We start from the raw sequence: 17,410 nt of genomic DNA on the forward strand, positions 1-17,410 counted from the left end.
CGAATTTATTGCAATCAGTATCGTAGCCGGAGGATAGCGTTCTCAATAAAATGCTAAACTTTTTAATTAGCTTAATATCCAATCCGGTAATATGCCCACTCAGTTCCGGATTCATAAAGAACCTGTAAACTAAAATAAGATGGAAAAACTTTATGTCCCGCCTTCAATGACCATTTTCGCGTCTGTTTATAGGAGTAACTTGTGCACTTAGAATCCACATAATAAGCTAATGCCTCATCACTTGTCAATTGCCTGCCTTCGCATGTTATATTACCAGACTTCTTTTTTTCTGTAGATTTCAAACTTTCTTTAATCGAAGTTGCCCTGTTTCTATTACCCTCCTCTTCAAAATTTTTTTTTAGTCTACCTTGAGGTCGACTGCTTCCAGTTGGTGAGATAAGATAGGGATGTTCCATTTGTAGGTGAAATTGTAAATCTGCTCCTTCTAACCAACTGCGATTTTTGTTTAAAAAACGTTCAATCATCATATTTGCTTCAGTCTATTTTTTGGAAAATTTTGACGAAACACTCGAAATTTTTAACTTTATCTCCTTCTTTGTATCAGGAGTTACATCTGTAGCACTAAATTTTGTCAAAACATAATTAACTAACGGGGAATTTCGTTCTATTTTACATTTTCGCCATTCTTCAAATAACTCCATTTTTGAAACAGAGCAAACTCGATATGGAAAATAAAAATAATTAAAAATAATGTGGGAAAGATGTGGTACTCGATCAAAGATCATTGTATAGCTTAAGAAACCTAGAGGACGGCTCCGCGGTGCAGTGCTCCAAGTAGTCAGGGATACAATCGAACCGACGGAGAATTTCAGAGTGCCCCTGCCTATCCCTTTACCAGGGGTATTCTCACCTGCGAAGGCTTTGTCTTTCCACAGCCTTTCGCGGTAGACGGTTCCGACGCCGCCTGCACTGACCCTCCCGGGACACAGTCCGTTTTTAAAGTCGGTTCCGACTTTCCTTCTCCCTCTTCCGTTTTCGTTTTTGTAGGTTTCATTATTTAATACGGTTCCCACTCAGAGCCGCTGTCCATCTTCCCGAAGGTAGTCGCCTTTAGCGTCGCAGATCATTTAGCGTTACCCAGGACCACTAGGAGGCGACCCGCTTTACATCCCAGCGATCCATTTCAACGGATTTACTTAATATGAATAGGATTTTTGAATAAGTTTAAGTAGCAAACGAAACGCAATTGTTCTTGGAATTCATACAGTTTGAGGAGATCAATAAAGACAGTCCAAATAGTTATTCTAAAGCCCGCATTAGAATACATGGTGTCTAAACGTTTAAAGCTTATGTGGGTATGAAACTGACCATGAATTTACACGAATCGTACGCGTTTGTCAAGAATACACAAAGCTGGCGCGTAATGGAGGCATTAAAACAATTTTCTACTTTCGGTGACCGAGAAACGAGCTATGATTTCAAAGAATCACATATTCCAATAAGTGAAAATAGCAATTTAATCAAAAAACGGAATTTGCTCGTTCATTGAAATGACCTCAGTTAAGAGATTTTTGCGCTCTAACTGTCTACCAAGAATATCATGGTGAATTACCTAAAACTCATGAACTCGACATCTTCCACAACGAGGCTATCAATATCATCAGTAACTGTCTTCTTTTTAGTGATATGCGAAATGTCCAACTGATACTTGTTGCTATAAAAAGGCTCGAGCTGCATGAAACCCGACCGACCACGACCCGGCATATCACCAATCCTCTTTTTACAGGGCCCCTCAAACCCAACCATCCAAGTTTGCTATCCGTTTGATCCAACCACTTAGAAATAGCGCGTTCTTTGGACCTACCGTTACATTCAGTCGATGACAAATTCTCGTTTCTTGTCTTATCTGGGCAGTATTCGGGTATTCACTTCAACAACAATAACAACTCCAACGTTCCTTTCGATAATCGGGTCTACTATTTTGAACCGGATTGATTTTGGGAGTTTTAGAGTCGGTAAAGAACGGTAACCTTAGCATTACTCAAAATAACGTTTCAGAAAATATTTAATACTGCTACAGTAGCAACAACTAAATTCCTTTTCAATTTTTGAAGTAATACTTAACGGTAAACTCATTACGGTTTCCCAGAGGCACTTGAGAGTAGAACGCTATCATTAGGTCCATGAAAAGTTCTATTTGAGTTATTCAGCATTATTATATGCTGATAATGGCTGTCTACAATTATAACAAAAACAATTACAACAAACAGTCAATAAATCCGGCATCAGTCAGTTAAGTGATAAATAAAGAAAAGTCAAACTTCTAGTTCAACATCACATTTGTTCTGATAAGATATCAATCAATGATGAATTGTACGTTGACAATGATACAGTCAGTTATCACACATATTTTCTGATATTTATATGTACAATTACAATAACAATTATGTAGTGCAAAAAAGACGCGTTGCGAATCTTCAAGTATCTCCAACGCTCGATTGCCATTTGGCCATTAGTTAGCAATTACAATTGCATTTGTGATGTACTAGAAATCTATGAGTGCAGAGGTGTTTGTTTGTCTATACTCCCTCAAACCCTCTCCAAAGTAAGGTATTAAAATGTTGTGTGTAGTCTTTGGATTAGCACTTGCCGGGGCCGCTGTGGCAAGCGAGGATACGCAGGTTGAGTGTAAGTTTATGCGAAGGAAAGTGCGAAAGTGTAAATAATCTCAAGTCTTTCCACAGATCCATATTGCTTTCGCTTCACCTGGATCGGACCCTATCAGGATAAGCAGCATATTGCCGGTTTGACTTGTGAGCACTTGCGTGAGGACTTCAAGAATGTGCCGTGTCGACGGCCACTGGTGGCAACAGGTGAGTACAATGGTTGTTGTTAAATTAATATTGTTGTTGGAGAGGCTGGGAAAAACATTTCGAGAAACACTGCCGAGATGAGAGATCTTGTTAATCTATAAATCGGATTAGACCCGAATACCGAGGGTATAGTGTTGCAAACACTGTTGTAGTCCCTATCCTTGAGGGATGCAGTCGAGTTGACGCAGATCTCTGATAGGTTGTTGAGTTTACAAATCGAATTAGACCCGAATATCCGATTGATAAAATTTTTGTTGTTTATTGCTATTGTTGTTGTGTTAATATTTTCACCAATTTCTGACATCCGTAGATAATGATGCCATACCGGACACAATTGATTTGTGGCGTCAACATCACAAACAGCCGAACACTTTCGGTTGCCCCTTGGTACCTGGTGAGGCGTGCGTCAAATACACATACACCTACAATAAGGGAGGTGCGTAATACCGTTATACAGTTATAATATGAATTGTTAATTACACCGTGTAACCCTGCTTTGGCCTTTTTAGTGCAAAACATCACATATATGTGCGCAAAATCGAACGCGACCTACGGTTGCTATCGCCAGAAGTTCATTTCCGGTTTGGAGGTTGAAGTGTGTCTCTGTAAATCAGAGCTGGGGCATGTGCCCTGCAATCACGCGACGATTTCAATGCACAATTTACTCAAAAGCGGCATTTTGTGGCTCATTGTAGGCGGTTTTTCACTCATTTGGCTTTAATATAGGTGGCAACACTGTACAAATTTTCGAGTTTTTATCACTAATATTAGATAAAATATGTAAGGTAGTGTAAGTACGCGCGGAATTATGCATTAAATACAATCGCAAATTGTAAAAAATTAAGGATTTGGGATTATTTTGAGATAAAGTTTTCGAGAAAGTGAGACAGTATTTGATTTTTGGCGTAGTTATGGACCGATTGGATTTCAACAGACCTTGTGTTGTGGCTCTTCCTATTTTATATTTTACGTTACTTATTCAACGGTATATAACCTATAAAGTCAATTGGAGAGAAACCCATTTAATGCTTTAAATGGGGTCCACGGCAAAATTTGGACCCTTTTGATCTATTTTGATCCGAAAAGACATTAAGGAAGTCCAATTTCCTCACATAGTTTTATTTACTTTCTAACATATTTTCCTGTAATACATATAGGGAGTAAAATCAAGCGGATGTTGCAGAATCTCTTTATTTATATATATATAGTAGCTATGGGAAGACTTGGGCCGATTTGAGCAATTTTCAGTCACAAGAGACATTATATAAATTCTGATATTCTCACCTAGTTTCATTTGTATAATGAACATATTTACCGATCTATACGAAATAAAATTAACCGGAAGAATAAAAACTTGTTTTGATATATGACAGCTACCGGAAAACGTAGACCGATTTGAGCTATTTTTGGCTGCAAAAGACATTATAGGAATTCAAACCGAATCACCGAATTTCATGCAGATAATTCAAATATTTACCCGATATATGAGCTATAAAACCAGCTGGAAGTAAAAAAGCATTTGATGCGGTATATGGGGGCTGGGGGAAGATATGGACTAATTATAATGATGGATATGTTTTTGGTAGCAAAAGGTATTATGGGAAATCTAACAATTTCAGACAGTTTCATTTATATATCTCTCCTATTTGCCGACATATACAGCATAACCGGAAGGCGAAAAATCATTTTTTTATGTGTGCAAGATGAAGGTATAGACCGATTTCATCCGTTTTTGAGACCAGATCTCATTATACTAAGTAGATCATTTTCACTCAATTTTGTTATGATATCTCATGTATTGACCGATATATACGGTATAAGATTAAGATTAAGTAAATAAAGGCCGATTTCTCTCATTTTCGTTACCAAACCACGGTATTCGTAAATAAAAAAATAAATAAATAAAAATAGGTAAATAAAGCTTGGTATGAAAAGCTTGAAAAGCTGGCCGACATGGGTAATGCTCGAAAATTTTATGAAAAGATGAGGCGATTAACAGAAGGTTTCAAGACCGGAGCATTATCATGTAGGGACCGAGAAGGTAATCTGGTAACGGATGTCCAGAGCACACTGGGATTATGGAGGGAACACTTCTCCGACCTGCTCAATGGCAGTGAAAGTACAACACCAGGAGATGGCGAACCCGATTCCCCAATCGATGACGATGGAATAGATTTTCCATTACCCGACCATGAAGAAATTCGAATAGCAATTACCCGCTTGAAGAACAACAAAGCGGCGGGGGCTGATGGATTACCGGCCGAGCTATTCAAATACGGCGCCGAAGAACTGATAAGGTGCATGCATCAGCTTCTTTGTAGAATATGGTCGGAAGAAAGCATGCCTGACGATTGGAATCTTAGTGTGCTCTGCCCAATCCATAAGAAGGGAGACCCCACAATCTGCGCCAACTACCGTGGTATAAGTCTCCTCAATATCGCATATAAGGTTTTGTCGAGCGTATTGTGTGAAAGACTAAAGTCCACCGTCAACGAACTGATTGGACCTTATCAGTGTGGCTTTAGACCTGGAAAATCCACAATGGACCAGATATTCACCATGCGCCAAATCTTGGAAAAGACCCGAGAGAGAAGAATCGATACTCACCATCTTTTTATCGATTTTAAAGCTGCCTTCGATAGCACGAAAAGGAGCTGCCTTTATGCCGCCATGTCTGAATTTGGTATCCCTGCAAAACTAATACGGCTATGTAAGCTGACGTTGAGCTCCGTCAGTATCGGGAAGGACCTCTCCGAGCCGTTCGATACCAAACGAGGCTTCAGACAGGGTGACTCACTATCGTGCAACTTCTTCAATCTATTGCTGGAAAAAATAATACAAGCTGCAGAACTAAATAGAGAGGGTACAATCTTCTACAAGAGTGTACAGCTCCTGGCGTATGCCGATGATATTGATATCATCGGAAGCAACAACCGCGCCGTTTGTTCTGCGTTTTCCAGACTAGATAAAGAAGCGAAGCGTATGGGTCTGGTGGTGAATGAGGACAAGACGAAATATCTCCTGTCTTCAAACAAACAGTCAGCGCACTCGCGTCTTGGCTCCCACGTCACTGTTGACAGTCATAACTTTGAAGTTGTAGATAATTTCGTTTATCTGGGAACCAGCATTAACAACAACAACAATGTCAGCCTTGAAATCCAACGCAGAATCACTCTTGCCAACAGGTGCTACTTTGGACTGAATAGGCAATTGAAAAGTAAAGTCCTCTCTCGACGAACCAAAATCAAACTCTATAAGTCGCTCATTATTCCCGTCCTGATGTATGGCGCTGAAGCGTGGACGATGACAACATCCGATGAGACGACTCTTGGGGTTTTCGAGAGAAAGGTTTTGCGCAAGATTTATGGTCCTCTAAACATTGGCAACGGCGAATACCGCAGACGATGGAACGATGAGCTGTACGATTTATACGACGACATTGACATAGTTCAGCGAATAAAAAGACAGCGGCTACGCTGGCTAGGTCATGTTGTACGGATGGAAGAAAACACTCCAGCTCTGAAAGTATTCGATGCAGTACCCGCTGGAGGAAGCCGCGGAAGAGGACGACCTCCACTCCGGTGGAAAGACCAAGTGCAAAGTGACCTGGCTTCACTTGGTGTTTCCAGTTGGCGCCAAAAAGCAAAAAGGAGGAATGAGTGGCGCGCTCTGGTGGATTCGGCTATAATCGCTTAAAGCGGTTCCTACGCCAAATATATATATATATATAAATAAATTAAATAAAAAATAAAACAAATAAATAAAAATAAATAAATAAAAAATAAATAAATGAATAAAAAAATTAAAAAAATAATAAATAAAAAAAATAATAAATAATAAATAAGAAAAATAAAAATAAAAATGAAATGAAAACAAATATATAAATAAAATTAAAGAAAAATAAAAATAAAATAAAAAAAATATAATTAAAAAAAATTAAAAAATAATAAAATTAAAATTAAAAAAAAAAATTAAAAATAAAATTAAAAAGACAATCAGATTAAAAAATAATAATAATAACAAACAAACAAAAAATAATAATAAAAACAAACAAAAAAATAATAATAAAAACAAAAGAATAATAATAAAAATAAATAAATAAAACATAAAAATAAGAAACAAAATAAAAAAAAACTAAAAAAAGTTGAATGAAAAAATTTAAATAATAAAATTAAAAAAAAGAAAATAAATAAAAAAAATAAAAATTAAAACTAAACAAATATATAAATAAAATAAAAATAAAATTCAAAAAAAAATAAATAAATAATAAATAAATAAATAAAAATATATAAATAAAAAAAAATATAAAAAAAATTAAAAAAATATATAAAAAATTAAAAAAAAAATAAACAAAAAAATAATAAAATAAATAAATAAATCATAAAAATAAAGAAAAAATAAAAATAAATAAAAAAAAGTTTTAAATAAACAACTAAAAACAAAATTTAAAAAAATTATAAACAAAAAAAAATCTAAACATTTTATAAATAAAAAAATTCTAAAAATTGTATAAAAAAAGTTTAATTTTAAAAATTTTATGAACCAAAAAAAATCTCAAAATCAAAAAAAAATAAAATAATTTTTATTTAATAAAAAAGCAAAAAATGGAAAATTTGTTCGCAATTAAATTTTATTATATTTATTACAATAATAAATTGAATTGTCCGCCCACTCAATCGGCGTCCTGCTCATTATCCTCATCATCTGTGGGTTTCTTCAGACTGCCAAACACCTTCGCCGGTATGGCTTGCTGTTCGATGCGCAAACGCTTGGCCGAAATGACATTCTCCTCATTCCCACCGCGCTTTTGTGCGCCATTGGCGTCACCCTCAGCCGCCTCATCAGCATCATCTTCCTCCTCGTCTTCATCTTCATCGCTATCGCCAATATCGATTTCATCCGGATTAACCACTTTATCCTTGGCGTTGCCGCCTTGTGTCTCGCCGCGCACAAACATAATATTGCTGCTGGTCTGTGGTTTGAGAGTTTGTTGTTGGCGTGCCTGTTGCTCTGCCGCGACCTTGGCCTCAAGCAGACGCATAGCATCGGCGCCGCCCTCGGCATTGGTGCCACCAGCCGCTGGCTGATTGAGAAACTGTGCGGCCATCATGTTCACCTGCGTGTTGTAGGTGGCCTGCACCGAGCGCTTGATGCGCAACATTTCGCGCATGGTGTCCTCATTGCCGTGACGTACCTCAAACTCCTTCCACGTTTGCCAGAAGTCGGCGGTTATGCGTGGATCACAAACCTGCGGGATGGCGGGGGAGTGGAAGTTTATCAAATAATTTAAATAAAATAAAATCAAAAATATATTCTTACCTGTGAGCAATGTGCATAAATGGCGCGCGCACGATCAATCTCGCCCAGCTTCGTTTCCATTTCGGCAAAGCGCACACACATCGGACGCATATTCTCCTCGGGCAATGCCTCGATGGCCTTCTCGTAGATTTCACGCGTGCGCGGCAACCCATAAATCTCCGCTGCTTTCTTTATGAATATATTGTACATGTCGAACATTTCTTCCGGTTTCACTGCGCTAGTGGCGCGATCATAGACGGCCATGGCATGACGCGCCAAACCATGCTCCTCCTCCAACTTCGCATACAACAGATAGAAATACTTGGCATGCTCCGGCGGACAATTCTCCAAACACTGCTCGAAAAGATCGCGCGCACGCTCCAACTTGGTGCCGCCATAACGCTTGAGAAACTTTGTCAAATAAGCATTCCATATATCGTATACATTGGGCCACTTGAAGAGCGCAATGCCCTTCTCGTAGGCACGAAAAGCTTCCTCAAAGTAGTTGTGCTCCTCCAGAAAGAGTCCATAGTTGATGATAATCTGTGGAGTGCAGATTTTCAAATCGATTATGCGATCGTAGACAGCTTTGCATGTCTTGAAAGTGCCAAAAGACTCCTCCAAATCGGCATACATAGACCACACTTTCAATGAGCGATATAAACGCATTTGCACGGTCTCGGTATCATCGTGATAGGCCACTTTGCGTTTCGGCATTGCAGTGGCTTTCTGCATCAGACGTAGAGCGCCCTCGAAGTTTTCCTGTCTGTAAAAATATATTTCATCATTTGTTTTTACAAGAAAAAATTAAATTTCCAAACACACCTAATCTCCATTTCCGCCCACTCGCACCATACAGCCGCCAGATCTTCCACTTTTACATACTCCACCTCAGTGCCACGCTCGAAGACGACACGCGCATCCTCAACTTGACTATTGGATTCGTAGAATTTAGCGAATTCCACCCATAATGTGTGCAGTTTGCCTGCGGCCAACTTCGGCTGCACCGTCTGCACGGCTTCGGTATATGTATTGATAATTTCATGTGGCTTGCCTTCGTACAACTTTACGCGCTTGTGCCACTCATGTACATTATGTGGATTTTGACGCAATAGCACGCTGTTCAAAAGCAGCAAACGGCGCTCCATAAGATATTCGAAACGTGCCAGGCGCAATTCGACGTCAATATCATCATCTTCGGTGGCATGTGGATCGTTAGCCACCATTTCCATGCGTTTATTCAAAGACACCTCCTCGAATTGTGCATACTCGTCGAAGACTTGCGTGAAATCACGCACAGTGGTCACTGTTTGTATTGCTTCTTCGTAAATATCGCGTGCGCGATCGAAGAGACCCGAGCGCACATAGTAATCAGCCAAAGAGTTCCAGAGATGACCGAGTTGATCAGTGTAGCTATATAAAAACAGTTATTAATATATAATATACAAACAAATTTTATTATACCAACCGCCTGAGTCCACTGCGTATAATAGCGTCCACATTCAACGAATGCACCTTGTCCGGATTTTTCGAAATCAAATCGCACAACTCATTCCACAACTGATGATTGGATTTACCATGCTTCGATACGAAATGCTCATTATCCACCACTGAAGCCAATTGTTGGGCCGCTTCATCTAAACGTCCCACATCAATTAAATACTCTATATACTCCTCCGCATCTTCCGGAAACAGTTTCAAATAACGTCGATATATGCGTAATGCTGTTTCGGGTATATCGAAACGTCGCACAAATTTCAAGTAGAGCGGCCAAATGCGATGATGCTGCGTAATGGGCAGCGCGCGTAGGGCGCGATCAAACACGTGCCTCGTGCGCGTAATGCGACATTGTCCCGTCATAAATACACCATAATCCATCCAAATACGTGGCATTTTGTGCATAAACACCAGCGCTCTTTCGAAAGTATTATTCACTTCATCATACATGGGATCGTTGAGTGGGCGTCCACGCACCTGCTTGCGGCGTGTCCGTAAGTAGTTATACCAAATTTTGTAGCTGCCGGGCAGCTCCTTGAGTGCACGCTCATAAACAATGTTCACGCCACAATTGGGCGCCTTGGACTTGTGTTCAATGTAGCGCAGCCAATGTTTCACAGAGTATGCATTACGCAGTATCTCCTCCTCGTAGGGCACATCTTCCTCAGGCTGTAGAGTAAGTTAATGTAATATGTTTAGTAGTGAAAGTTTGGCGGCAATATGTGACCGGTGAGTATACAATAACCGGCTTTGCTGATTTTTATACTTACAAAATCGATATCCACTGTAATCAGTGGCCTATCAATGAGCGTCATTTTTGTATTTAAACGAATTTTTTAAACATAAATTATTTTTTTTAACAAATATAACCCAATCGTATAAAATGCGATAAAATTGCAAGGAATGCTTATTTGTCCGATCAGCTGTTGTGGCAGCTTGTCAAACAGCGAGACAGTGTTGGAAAATGCAAAGCATATTAGGGGACATTTAAGAATTGTTTATGAAATAATAAAATATTTAATTTTGATTTCTATAATAATATATTTATATTGTACAAAATTATCTTCCAATTGAGATATATAAATAATAATACATATCTAATAAGTACAATTAATTTTCTCTCACAGGTTAATAGGAAGTAATTATAGCTACAAGATTCGAAGAGCAATTACTTTTACAATTACAAAATAAGTACATAGTTAATATTTAAATATAATTGTAGACTTTAAGTTTTAGTATTTAAATTTCTCAACATTTTTATCCAATTATGTTTACCTTAAGTAGTTTAAAGATCATGAAACACAGCTCTCATAAACAATACCTTATATACAATATAAATGAATAAAGAAATTAAACAGAACAGGCCGTAATCTGCAGGCTGAAAATACAGTTTAATTTGTTTCATAAATTGAAATATAAATGTTTAAAGTAAAGACCAAAATTATTTAATTAAGAAATTCGTATAAAATATTTAAATACTAAATGAAATGCACAAAACAACCATGCACAGAGTTGCCAATTGCGCCCTCAATGTCACAATAAACACGCAACCCTAGTAGATTTTCTGCTTTTGCTTTGTTGAACAGTTTTCTATAGATTTTTGACGTGCCCGGTTGGAGCGTAGTTGGAGTTTTAATATCGTACGCCGCTTAGCACATAGAAAAACCAATAAAGTTAAAACCAGTTTGAGTAAATAAAATCTAACAAAGCGCATATGCAGCCTGTGACTAATATATAGTGTAACATTCATTTAATAAACATAAAGCAAATGATTGCTTAAGGAGTGAGTAATGTGTTTAATTTAATATAATAAAGGTTTATGTGTACTCCACAACTGAGTTTACAGTTAAGCATGTTTAATTTACGTTCATAAATACAAAACTAACAATATCACATTATATTGCATTAAAAGCTAAATGCAGCATAATTAAATAGCCAAAGCCAGTTGACGCGTTTGTCAAGATTGCGCCGCTGTCGCTGCCAACGCAAGACACTTCAACGTTGTCAAGCCCTTATCGCTGTTTTTTTTTTGTGTGTGCTTGTGTAGAGTTTTAAAAACCACTGCTTTCAATTTGTGCATTCTGATTGAGTTATTGAACAAATCAAAGCGAAGTATAAGTGAGATTTGTATACGCTATCTGGTTGCAAATAAATTTAACAACTATTTCCAACAAAGGATGCGCTTTCTCCATGCCATACATTTGCATTCTTTCTTGTTGCTGTAGTTGCATATGCATGTGTATGTGTGGATTTTTGACGTTTGCAACCAACCAAAGCAAACAACCACTGGCTCTGCTCATGTTTATTTCAGTTTTTTCCCAAACTCAACCTTTGGCATTTATTTTTTTCTTGTGTTTTTTTTTTAGTTAATTCGTTGAGCCTTATTGTCCAAATTTAATGCTTTAATATTCTAAATATGTGTAATGTGTGAAATATAAAATATGTAAAGTGTGTGCCAGAAAGCATTAGTTATCAAATAAGTTGTTCATAAGTGTGTTTAGTTTTCAAGCAATAATCTAATCAGTCAGTGTAAACTTAAATATATTTATTTCAGTTATCAACTTCAACACAGTCTAGAATGTGAATTTAAATAAAGGAAAAGTGCTATGAAAACCACAAAATACGTTGAAATAAAAATTAATCAAGTAAACAGAAATAACAGTGTGAAAATAATTTAATAAAATTCTTACTTTTGTTCCAATTATTATTGTATTGGAAATAGTGAGACAAAGAAAATAAAGGAGATCAAATTACGAACGGAATTCATAAACAAGGTTTGTATAAATTTATTAATATATATCTATATTATTATCTATGTTTTTTAAAGTAGGAAACTGTAAAAATATATGTACACAGAAAGCTTTTGCGAATAAAATATCAGTCCCTCATACTCAAATATATTTTCGAAATTGATAAAAAAAATCTAGTTTAGTCTAATATGTGTGATTGTTTTGAGGTTTGGTTTCATGTTATTCTAACTAGTAATAAAAATTAGTTTAAAAAAAAAACAAAGAAAACAAAGTGTAACGTAAAAATGGGCACCGCTATTCAAAATATCAAAATAGTTATTTATGTCAATACAGTGGAAGGAAAGTCTAGCATTATTTTGAAAATATTCATAGCACTAATGAGGTGAACAAATGAGAAGTTCAAGCTCTAACAGCTCCTTTTCTAAAAACTGAAAAATATTATCAGCTTTGCATTTTTGTTACTCGAATTCCCTAAAAAATATTAGAATTAAGGAAAAAGTTAATTTAACTAATTTAAACTAAATTAAACTAATTTAACTTGTAATGGCAACCATTTTAATAATTTGCATGCCACAGCAATTTCTCTTAATACTTTATTGCTCTTTCTCTGTCGCATTTAAAATTCCCTCTCTTTACTAAATCGCCAATTAGTTGTCCTTTCTGTTGAGTGGCGCCTTCTTGATACTCACCTACATTAAACCGTCTATCGCTGTATTGTCTGAGGTTATGTGCATGTGTTTGTGTCGATTACATGCAGGGTTACCTGTCACCACTTGTTAAGTGCTCGCTTATCTGCCTACCTAATGTGAAGAGACATCATATGCTGCTGATTCAATTATCTTTTGTATTTTAATTTTTGGCTGCTTCAAAAATAGTATTTTGGTAATTTTAATTTATTGAGGTGTGAAAGGGCTAGTTGCAAAGTCGCTAATGTGTTTACTTAAACCCTTTTAGTACTTAACATTTTAGCATAATTATGACATAAGCCGATATGCGAATACCTTATTATATGTTATATGGTGGTTATTACGATTGTGAAATCAAATTTAGGGCTGTCTAGACATTATGCATAATAGAAATGACAGGAAGTCGCGGATGTGTTCCGAGGAAATAAAACAGGTCATTAAGAAAGTTTTATTTCTTCTTAAGTCTTCCGACTATTCTAAGCGGAAAGTATATGTTATGTTTACGAAAGTAATTGATGCATTAGCGTTCACATTATGTGTGTTCAGAAGTAATTTACTTGATTAGACATATTTTGTGGCTCAAGAGTATTTTGAGAGATCCTTGACTATGTTATTGTTGTCACTTTGAATGTTGGATCTCTTTATTTGAAATATTTCTTCGATTTATATAGGTATATTCTACTTACTGGCATGACTTTTTAATACTTATAATTTTTTATTTATTTTTTTAATTAAAAATTTATTTTTTTTTTATTTATTTTATTTATTATTTTTTTAATTAAAAATAATTTTTTTTTTTAATTATTAATTAATTAACTTAATTTTTTTATTTAAATACTTATTTTTTTATTTAAAAATTGTTTTTTTTTTTAATTTGTGTTTTTATTAAACTGTTTTTTTTTTTCAATTTTTAATTTTGTGTAATCACTATATTGAAATTTTTTGAATTAATTTACTCCAGCCATTCCCTATAATTCTCTTATATAGAAGAATCCTACTCTTGCCTCTGTTTCCCTCCATTTATGTTCCCTTAAAAGGATCGAATATGCGCGAAATGAGTGTATGCTGTCGGAAAACGATTCGTGGTCGTGGTCAATACTACATAACGAATACTGGTTTTATATAGCTATATGTAGATATATCGTTGTTCGTGGAACAAGAAACTTGTTGTCCTCGCCAGTTTTTTGTTTAATGTTGGAGCTAACGAGTAGTTTGTGGCACGGTGGGGCAAAATTACAGAAAATTAATATAAAAAAGCCTATATAAATATTATAAAAATGTTTTGAAAAATTATTTCCAAAAAAATGTATTATATATTATAAAAGTAATAACCCCAACCTATAAACCTTCTCAGATCCGTTAAAATTTCAATATTATAGTACGAAAGCCATTTTAGGTAAGTGCCTTGATAAAACGTTTCAAGGAGCCTAATGGTAGGCTTCGTTTTATTATGGGACTTCTCATGGTTCTAAATTAGTCTGAACTACTTGATTAACCACCAATATATCCTTCCTACACCGTAACCCTATCATATATTTATTATATATATTATATATATATTTCTTATATATATTTATCCATACGAGATAATTGAAAAATAATTCCGATTTATCTTTCCAAGACCCCAAGCTAGTATGTAGTCCCTTCTAGTCTTACCAGAGAAGAACTCAATGGAGTGAGTTGTGGATTGGATGGGAGTTGTTTCGAGTTTAAGAAGGCAGAGTTACATGGTTAGAGAATTTAGTGCATTATCTTCTTGCAGAAGAGTCGATATTTAACTTCTTGTCCTTGGATATTCTAGTATTGTCTGGCAACATTCGAAATTTACATTGTAGAGCCTGATATATTATACCATGAACGGACTTAGAACACCAGATGAATATAAGGATTGCAGGGTCTCTCTGTAGTACGGGTCTTTTATACCGAAACAGAGGATTTCAGAGTACAGTTTATTATATGTCCTATTTAAATCATCACACATATTTCACTCACTCTCAAACACTGTCGTCGAAATCTTGAATGACTAGGCGGCAGCTACAACTCACCCATACACTAGCAAGCCGACATAATTGGTCCACGATGCCGGTTACTCGCAAAACCTTTGATACCTACGACTGCATATATGCGCACGTAGTAGGTAGATAGATACACACAATCACGGGCTTAAGCTTGCACAGTAGGCGGCCGCCAACGAACTTTATCGTGCTGTTGCCTGCTCCTGCCTATAGCTATGTATGAGGAGCTACCAAAGGTTGCTGGTAGAGCGTATTTGAAGCGAAGTCGGCTTGTTCAAGCGTATGCGCGAACTCGCTACAGCGCGCTCTGACTCTCTGATTTTAGCTTTTGCTCTCATTGCTCACATATGAGGCGGTAAGCTCCTGGGACTAAGGTGTGTGTGTGTATTTGTTGTAATTTTAACTGCTGAGTGCATTTGTCAGCTGCTTGACTCTGTAATGTTGTTGTTATTTTTGTTTTCCTTGCGTATATCCATCCACTTCAAGTTGGGATACTTACTCCACGCTGTATGAACGACTGAAGTCAGTTTCAGTTCAACGGAGTGCACTCGCACAATTCGGTACAAGTTGCGGTTTGTGCAGCGGAAATTTTTAACGAAAATACCCAAAATGATTACACACATATATATAGGTGTATTGTACAGAGAGTTATTCCAATTACTCCAATTGATGACTTGACTGACTAACTGAATTACTGACTATGTTAAAGTGTTGGCCGAAAAAAAAAGTGTAATGAAGATGTGATGCAAAGCAAATGTAGCAATTAAAGCGTGTAACGGTGAAATTTACGTCAAAATACAAATAAAGTGAAGTAAAAAACCAACAACAACATACACACACCTCTAACTTTAATGCTGCGTATCTCGAAGAAAAAAGTTTCGTTGAAAAATCAATGCAAATCAAATTTCATATATCAAATTGTGCATAAGCGAAGCAGCAGAGAAGTATAAGAAACATAAATGATAGTGGAAAAAAAATAAAAATTGTGAAAAAGCAAAGTAGTTGAAAAATGTTCAAGTAAAAGAAAAATTGTAGTTTGTGAAAGTTAAGTGCAGCAAATAGTACATGTACCCTTAAAATTACATTACAACAACAAATACATATCCATTATATACTCAGTGAAACTGGCCGTAAAATAATCAGCAGTGAAAATGGTAATTTTTCACAAATTTTGTATATCATTTACCGCATATAGGTATTTGGAGGCTCAATTATATACCAGCTACATATATATACATTCTATACTATAATATGTATGTTTGTTTTTCGGTGTTGCCCCTGTCTGTATCGGTATGCGTAGATAATTGGCGTAACTAGTATACGCAAAAGTACTTCGGCGGCGTATCTAAATCGTGCTGCTGCTACTACTACGCTCGTATATTTTTTGCATGCCACCGAACGAAGGGCTCTGGTAGGAGCGAGTGGTGTTGTGTGGAATATAAAGAGTTCTACATTCGGTGTTTGCAATTGAAATTATATTTTTCTTTGCGAATTTTAGAAATTCAAAGATTTTATTTCTTATCAAAGAAGGCTCTTTTGTAGTAAAGTTTTCAATACTGTGGACTCTGATGTTACTTCAAACTTATATGAATGGTCAAAATAATTAGTTTTCATAAGGCCAGAACCAGAAATTTAGTTTTTTAATTCAACGGAAAAGATCTCGCTGAAGATATACAAATATTAAATTTTGAGTGTTTATAAACGACAACTCACAACCGGTCCTCCCACACATAGAACGACCCGAGTTTTCGACTACAAATTCTACGATCTCCGACAATGAAAAAATCTAAACTCATATAAATATCTAACGAACTTCCCATTGTAAGTTTCTGTGTTGAAATATGCCTAAAAAATTCATCTGCAGCGGGTCTGCTTTATATAGAAAACTATAGATTTAGAGAAAAATTCAGAAGTGAGGAATTATCCCAGAAAACATAGTATATGTGCTATTGTATTCTATTTATGAGTCTCATCTTCAAAAAAATTCATCTATAGCTAGCTTTTTCCTCCGAAACTTGAAGTCTTTTTATCAACAAAAATCTGCTTATTTGACAGCAGTCGAATTGTAGTTCTGATCCCAAAAGTTCAAATCCCAAAATGTCTAACCCCGTTTTTATCCACTACATAGAGTAAGAGATGAAAGGAAGCTCAATGCAGCAAGGTAGTCAGATCGCTGATTCCAACTTCAACCACATAAACTACACAATATGTGCCAAATGCTTTACCGAAAGATGGCCCGCAAAGCAGTAGAGCACAAGGCGTAGCAAAAGTAAGCAATTTACCTACATCCACACTTTGGTATGGGCATAAACGGTATATTTTGCGAATAT

At 36.1% G+C, this 17,410-nt stretch overlaps 3 protein-coding genes across 7 annotated transcripts in view; 2 read left to right on the plus strand and 1 right to left on the minus strand.

Moving 5' to 3' along the window:
* The first annotated feature begins 2,388 nt into the window (after nucleotides 1-2,388).
* LOC105214850 (uncharacterized) lies at nucleotides 2,389-5,012 on the plus strand. The gene is made up of 4 exons (XM_011188517.3): nucleotides 2,389-2,649; nucleotides 2,706-2,834; nucleotides 3,145-3,270; nucleotides 3,344-5,012. Exons 1-4 carry the CDS (start codon nucleotides 2,580-2,582, stop codon nucleotides 3,553-3,555), a joined length of 537 nt encoding a protein of 178 aa, XP_011186819.1. The 5' UTR covers nucleotides 2,389-2,579; the 3' UTR covers nucleotides 3,556-5,012.
* A 2,440-nt stretch (nucleotides 5,013-7,452) lies between these two features.
* LOC105214849 (pre-mRNA-splicing factor syf1 homolog) lies at nucleotides 7,453-10,578 on the minus strand. Its single transcript, XM_011188516.3, has 5 exons — nucleotides 10,400-10,578; nucleotides 9,601-10,298; nucleotides 8,958-9,545; nucleotides 8,154-8,898; nucleotides 7,453-8,082 (listed from the first exon to the last, which is right to left on the minus strand). The coding sequence occupies exons 1-5, from the start codon at nucleotides 10,442-10,444 to the stop codon at nucleotides 7,507-7,509; spliced, it is 2,652 nt and encodes an 883-aa protein (XP_011186818.1). The 5' UTR covers nucleotides 10,445-10,578; the 3' UTR covers nucleotides 7,453-7,506.
* Nucleotides 10,579-11,208: 630 nt separating this feature from the next.
* Nucleotides 11,209-17,410, plus strand: part of Caskin1_0 (Caskin-1) — a 61,730-nt gene continuing 55,528 nt past the window's right edge. For 3 of the 5 annotated variants that reach the window (XR_008471661.1, XM_011188513.3, XM_011188515.3), the window contains exons 1-2: nucleotides 11,209-11,412; nucleotides 12,184-12,403. The gene's annotated coding sequence lies outside the window, so the exon portion shown is untranslated. Of the gene's footprint in view, nucleotides 11,413-12,183; nucleotides 12,404-14,051; nucleotides 16,235-17,410 lie in introns of those variants that run through there. The other 2 variants (XM_054232878.1, XM_011188514.3) reach the window with 2 other exon arrangements.

Source organism: Zeugodacus cucurbitae, chromosome 6 (genome assembly GCF_028554725.1).
Source record: "Zeugodacus cucurbitae isolate PBARC_wt_2022May chromosome 6, idZeuCucr1.2, whole genome shotgun sequence".
NCBI lineage: Eukaryota > Metazoa > Arthropoda > Insecta > Diptera > Tephritidae > Zeugodacus > Zeugodacus cucurbitae.

Excerpts from the sequence above, each read along its gene's own strand:
- LOC105214850 (XM_011188517.3), top strand. The coding sequence starts at position 2,580 with ATGTTGTGTGTAGTCTTTGGATTAGCACTTGCCGGGGCCGCTGTGGCA. Across the intron at positions 2,650-2,705 it reads CGAGGATACGCAGGTTGAGT|ATCCATATTGCTTTCGCTTC; the intron begins GTAAGTTTATGC and ends GTCTTTCCACAG. Across the intron at positions 3,271-3,343 it reads ATACACCTACAATAAGGGAG|TGCAAAACATCACATATATG; the intron begins GTGCGTAATACC and ends TGGCCTTTTTAG.
- LOC105214849 (XM_011188516.3), bottom strand. The coding sequence starts at position 10,444 with ATGACGCTCATTGATAGGCCACTGATTACAGTGGATATCGATTTT. Across the intron at positions 10,299-10,399 it reads TTACAGTGGATATCGATTTT|CCTGAGGAAGATGTGCCCTA; the intron begins GTAAGTATAAAA and ends CTTACTCTACAG. Across the intron at positions 8,083-8,153 it reads TTTATGCACATTGCTCACAG|GTTTGTGATCCACGCATAAC; the intron begins GTAAGAATATAT and ends GCCATCCCGCAG.